Source organism: Eucyclogobius newberryi, unplaced genomic scaffold, assembly GCF_026437365.1.
Source record: "Eucyclogobius newberryi isolate DKJ021-1_F unplaced genomic scaffold, fEucNew1.0.hap1 SCAF_8, whole genome shotgun sequence".
In the NCBI taxonomy this organism is placed as follows: Eukaryota; Metazoa; Chordata; class Actinopteri; order Gobiiformes; family Gobiidae; genus Eucyclogobius; species Eucyclogobius newberryi.
This window is the reverse complement of record NW_027316500.1, coordinates 31,093,180-31,099,743: the sequence shown is the minus strand read 5'-3', so window position 1 is coordinate 31,099,743 and position 6,564 is coordinate 31,093,180. Positions and strand designations below refer to the sequence as shown.

Sequence of the window (6,564 nt, the reverse complement as noted above, 5' to 3'; positions counted from 1 at the left end):
GGAGAGATTCCTGCGCCATGAGTGACACGCATGACATACTTCATACATTTAGATACGAACAGTAAAGTGTTGTAATGATTTGAAATAGTGTCGGTTTCGGGACAGATCAGTTCAGCTGATTTTCTGACAGTAAATTGATGTACCGTATTTTCCGGACCATAAGTCGCACCTTTTTTCATAGTTTTGGCCGGGGTGCGACTTATATGTGATATTATTTGTTATTTTCACTCTTAAAACCGCATTTCATCCTCCATTGTGTTCCCCATGTGTGGACAATAAAGGATTATCTTATTTCATAATCCAGTGCAACTTATATATGATTTTTAATGCATTTTTTGGCGACTCTGGAAATTACGGTATTTTACTAATATTTACTGTCCCAGAACGTCTCATAATATCTGCGTTTTAGTAGCTGCTCTGTACCTGAAGGATAATACTGAAGCCACGCGTCTGGGAGAGTTTTTTCGTGTTTTAAGGAAAAGAAATGCCATGTTTTGGCCTTGACGTGAGGTATCGGGAGTAAAGCTGCACGATATATCGCAAAAATATCGATATCGTTGTATTGACTCATGCAATGATCCATATAGAAAAATGTACCGCTGTAACGTTAAGGTTTTCCAACTCGCTAAAATGTACTTTACCTGCAATTTCCTTTTTTTAAAGTTAAAAAAGGCACATTTTAGTCCGTCATGTTTGTATTGTACTTAACCATATGTGAAGGGAAAGATTTAGTGGTTGAAACAGTTGTAGTACTTGTATTGTTGGTATAGTTTTAAGAATAGAAGTGTTGTAGTGTGTAGTAGTAGTAGTAGTAGTAGTAGTAGTAGTAGTAGTAGTAGTAGTAGTAGTAGTAGTAGTAGTGATGATCTTTAATGACATAAAATGTGATTTACATTGAAACAAAACAGGAAATACAGGAGTCAAAGTGTCAAAACATCACAGTGTTTTAGTTTTCACAGTTTTGGCAAAGTTTAAAGCCTTCATTGTCTGATAAAAATAGCACAATAATAAATAATATTAAAAGTCACTTCACAATGTTAGAGCTGGTCTTTATGGGCCCTTAAACACGCTGGTCCCGGTGGAAAATGGAAGCACGTACTTTATGAACGGAGAGTCTGGACACTTGACCCGACTTGGAGAAGCGTGGTCAGATCAGAGTCCAGTGGGAGCTGGTGAGAGAGGTACACTCCAAATGTGACCTGCAAATCACAAAGCTTTTATTTTACACGTTTAAAATAATAACAGATGAGAGAACATGGTGAATAGGTGTAAGTATGCTAACGCTAACACCTTCAGCTACATGACGTATGCTAACGCTAACACCTTCAGCTACATGACGTATGCTAACGCTAACACCTTCAACTACATGACGTATGCTAACGCTTACGCCTTCAGCTACATGACGTATGCTAACGCTAACACCTTATACTACATGACGTATGCTAAGGCAAGGCAAGGCAAGTTTATTTGTAGAGCACATTTCATACACAAGGCAATTCAAAGTGCTTCACAGCAGGAAAAATGCATTCAAATCACAAAGAAATTACAGAAATACAATAAAATTAACTAAATTAAAAATTATCAACCCAACTGATTTTCTAAACTAATAAAATCACAAACAAAAGAGAAGAGTGCAAAGAAAAAATCCTTTCAGTCATATGCGCAGCTAAACAAAACTGTTTTTAGCTTAGATTTGAACATTGTCAGAGTAGAAGCCTGTCTCACATCTTCAGGAAGACTGTTCCAGATTTTAGCTGCATAAAACTGAAACGCAGATTCCCCATGTTTTGTCCTGACTCTGGCACCAGCAGGAGGCCGGTCCCTGAGGTCCTCAGAGTCCGAGATGGTTCATATGGCACTAACATATCCAAGATGTACTTTGGTGCTAGGCCATGGAGAGACTTGTACACAAGCAGAGCTGCTTTAAAGTCTATTCTCTGAGCCACAGGGAGCCAGTGCAGAGACCTGAGAACAGGACTAATGTGATCATACTTCCTGGTTCTAGTCAGGACCCGAGCAGCAGCGTTCTGGATGTACTGCAGCTGTTTTACAGCTCGTTTGGAGAGACCAGTGAGCAGGCCGTTACAGTAGTCTAATCTACTGGAGACAAACGCATGGATAAGTCTCTCTAAATCTGGTTTTGACACTATATTTTTGATTTTGGCAATGTTTTTTAGATGGTAAAAAGCTGCTGATGTTATTGATTTGACGTGGCTATTAAAGTTCAAGTCTGAGTCCATTATTACCCCCAGATTTCTAATTTGGTTTGTAGGTTTTAGAGCGAGACTCTGGAGGTGACCGCTAACACTTTCTCTTTGTTTCTGTGAGCCAAAAACGATTATTTCAGTCTTGTCTGAGTTCAGCTGGAGAAAGTTGTTTTGCATCCACAAACTGATCTGTTGGATGCAGTGACAGAGTGAATCTACTGGTCCATAGTCACCTGCCGATAGTGAAACATAGATCTGAGTGTCGTCTGCATAATTGTGATAGGACACATTTTCACTGCGTATCAACTGACCTAACGGCAGCATGTAGAGGTTGAACAGAAGGGGACCCAGGACTGACCCTTGGGGCACTCCACAGGTCAGGGTCATGTGGTCTGAGACACAGCTACCAATTTCAACAAAGTACTTCCTGTCTTCCAGATAGGACCTTAACCAGTTTAGGGCAGTGCCAGTGATGCCCACCCAGTCCTCTAGTCTCTGTAAGCGGATCCCATGATCGACAGTGTCAAAAGCAGCACTCAGATCTAACAGAATTAAGACTGAGGCTTTGCCCGTGTCAGTGTTCAGGCGGATGTCATTTGTCACCTTGACAAGAGCAGTCTCAGTGCTGTGATGAGGTCTAAAACCTGACTGAAAAACATCATCAAATGAGTTGTTTATTAAGAGGAAATCTGTGAGCTGTTGGTAAACAACCTTTTCAAGGACTTTGCCCCAAAATGGCAGATTAGAGATGGGCCGGTAATGACTCAGTACTGCGGCATCAAGACTGCTCTTCTTTAGGAGAGGCTTTATGACCGCAGTTTTCAAAGACATTGGGAATGTTCCAGATTGAAGCGACATGTTAACTATGTGAGTGAATGGTGCTAACAAACTGTTCAGCACAGACTTTAGAAATTTGGTGGGTAACACATCAAGGCAGCATGTAGATGAACTCAGACTGGTGATGATCTCATGGACAGTTTTGTCAGTTACTGGTGCAAAGTGAGTTAGCTCTAACTGTCTTGGTGGTTTTAGGGTAATTTTTTGCATTGTGGGATTTATAGCATTTTTAATGCCCTGAACTTTGTCATTAAAGAATAATGCAAACTCATTACACTTGGATGTGGAAATGAGTTCTAACGGCAGCTGAGCTGGAGGGTTTGTTAATCTGTTTACTGTGGCAAACAGGACACGCGAGTTGTTACTGCAGCTTCCAATTATTTCAGAAAAATATCTTTCCCTAGTTCTACATAAGATTAGGTTGTACATGTTCAGCTTCTCTTTGTAAATCTCTTTTTGAACCTGGAGCTTTGACTTGCGCCATTTCCGTTCGGCCCTGCGGCACTCCCTTTTCTGTGCCCTGACCGAATCATCATTTCTCCACGGCGCCTTCTGCTTATTTTTAACCATTTTAGCCTTTATAGGGGCGATGGTGTCCAGAACATTCAAAACACTAGATGTAACAGAGTTCAACAAATCATTTACATTAGAACATGAGACATTTTCAAAGTTTATCATTTCCATAAACAGTGCACCTGTGCCATCACTTATGTGTCTCCTCTGAACAACTGCAGGACCAACCGGAGGTTTGGGAGAAACAGACAGGTCAAAGAAGACACAGAAATGATCAGACAGAGCAACATCGATCACATTAACATTTGAAATATTTACCCCCTTTGTAATTATGAGATCTAGAGTGTGTCCTTTGCTGTGGGTGGGGCCTCTCACATGCTGAGTAAGACTGAAGGTTTCAAGGACAGCATCAAGCTCTTTAGCGTTTCTGTCACAAATATTATCAACATGCACATTGAAATCACCTGTAATGACCAAACCATCACAGTCTGTGCATATGACTGAGAGCATCTCAGTAAAATCATCAATAAAACTTTGGCAGTGCTGGGGAGGCTTGTATAAAACAATGAAGAGAATGGATGGAGACCGTTTTAGCTCCATTTTAAAGGATACATACTCAAATGATGAAAACACCCCAAAAGACAACCTGCGGGTAATTATTTCATCTCTAAAGACAGCACAGACTCCACCCCCTTTTTTGTTTTCTCGTGTTTCAGATTCAAACTTAAAGTTGGGTGGAGCAGATTCTATCAGAACTACATTTCCTGTGTTTTTGTCAAGCCATGTTTCAGTTAAAAACATAAAATCAAGATTATAAGAAGAAATACAATTATTAATTAAGAGTGATTTGTTACATAAGGATCTGACATTTAGCACAGCAAGTTACGCTAACACCTTCAGCTACATGACGTATGCTAACGCTAACACCTTCAACTACATGACGTATGCTAACGCTAACACCTTCAGCTACATGACGTATGCTAACGCTAACACCTTATACTACATGACGTATGCTAACGCTAACACCTTCAGCTACATGACGTATGCTAACGCTAACACCTTCAACTACATGACGTATGCTAACGCTAACACCTTCAGCTACATGACGTATGCTATTGCTAACAGCTTCAGTTACATGAGGCACAGACAGAACTGTGGTAAGTGTCTGGTATGTTAACGTAACATATGAACAGTTATTCAGATATCTATAGCATAAAGAACATGCTAACAAGTTTAGCAAAGCATCAGTTTTACCCCAAATCACTAAATCCATTGAATTCTTCTTCCTCTGTGTCACTTCTAAACAACTCCACAAACTCCAGAGGAAGAGGAAGTGCAGATTCTTCTTCTGCGTCGCTGAGAGCCTAGAGCGCCCTCTTGTGGTTGTCAGGGTGAAAATAATGAATAATATCACATATAAGTTGCTCTGGAGTATAAGTTGCACCACGGCCAAAACTATGAAAAAAGGTGTGACTTATAGTCCGGAAAATTCTGTAGAATAAGACCTCTGCCTTCGTCTGATGTCGTGACGTGTCTTTTATCAGAAGTTATTCCCAGATCTGACTTCTCCAGAGACGACCGCCTGAGGTCAGTCTGATCTGTCACACTGACCACGCCCGGGAGTGGTCAGTGTGACAAAAGACACGTCACAACATCAGACGAAAGAGGAAGTCCTGCTGCAGGTAAATAAGTGTCTGATTAGAAGAAAGGTGACATTTATTAAAATATAGTCTCAGAATCCCTTCACCCCTTCACCCCGAGCCCCCTCACCCGAGCCCCCTCACCCCTTCATTCACCCCTCACCCCTTCACCCCTTTACCCCGAGCCCTTTTACTCCGAGCCCCTTCACCCCGAGCCCCTTCACCCCGAGCCCCGAGCCCTTTTACCCCGAGCCCCTTCACCCCGAGCCCTTTTACCCCGAGCCCCTTCACCCCGAGCCCCTTCACCCCGAGCCCCCCTTCACCCCCCTTCACCCCTTCACCCCGAGCCCCTTCACCCCGAGCCCTTTTACCCCGAGCCCCTTCACCCCGAGCCCCTTCACCCCGAGCCCTTTTACCCCGAGCCCCTTCACCCCGAGCCCCTTCACCCCGAGCCCTTTTACCCCGAGCCCCTCACCCCGAGCCCCTTCACCCCGAGCCCCTCACCCCGAGCCCCTTCACCACGAGCCCCTTCACCCCGAGCCCCTTTACCCCGAGCCCCTTCACCCCGAGCCCCCTCACCCGAGCCCCCTCACCCCTTCACCCCTTTACCCCGAGCCCTTTTACCCCGAGCCCCTTCACCCCGAGCCCCTTCACCCCGAGCCCTTTTACCCCGAGCCCCTTCACCCCGAGCCCCTTCACCCCGAGCCCTTTTACCCCGAGCCCCTTCACCCCTTCACCCCTTCACCCCTTCACCCCCCTTCACCCCCCTTCACCCCGAGCCCTTTTACCCCGAGCCCCTTCACCCCGAGCCCCTTCACCCCGAGCCCTTTTACCCCGAGCCCTTTTACCCCGAGCCCCTTCACCCCGAGCCCCTTCACCCCGAGCCCTTTTACCCCGAGCCCCTTCACCCCGAGCCCCTCACCCCGAGCCCCTCACCCCGAGCCCCTTCACCCCGAGCCCCTTCACCCCGAGCCCTTTTACCCCGAGCCCCTTCACCCTGAGCCCCTTTACCCCGAGCCCCTTCACCCCGAGCCCCTTCACCCCGAGCCCCTTTACCCCGAGCCCCTTCACCCCTCAACCCAAGCCCCCTCACCCCTTCACCCCTTCACCCCCTCAGCCCGAGCCCCTTCACCCTGAGCCCCTTCAAAGCAGAAGTGGACCAAATCAGAATGAAGCGTGTTTAAGGGAAAAGGTCCAGACGCACTTTATTTGACGTGATATTTATATTTCAAACCATCGCTCGATGTTTTGGCAGTTGCACCAGATCAATACTTGGCAAAGACATTCAATCAATACTTTATAATATATTTTATTAAATGCACAAGACCTACAGCTACACCGTACGTCTTTAGTCAGAAACGTACATC

The 6,564-nt window shown here is 45.0% G+C and overlaps 1 protein-coding gene across 1 annotated transcript in view; it reads right to left on the bottom strand.

Moving 5' to 3' along the window:
* Window positions 1–923: 923 nt before the first annotated feature.
* Window positions 924–6,564, bottom strand: part of mocos (molybdenum cofactor sulfurase) — a 44,684-nt gene continuing 39,043 nt past the window's right edge. Inside the window, exon 15 of the mRNA XM_072436998.1 lies at window positions 924–1,199. Within this exon, the coding sequence (XP_072293099.1) occupies window positions 1,101–1,199 (99 nt within the window). The 3' untranslated portion in view covers window positions 924–1,100. The remainder of the gene's footprint in view (window positions 1,200–6,564) is intronic.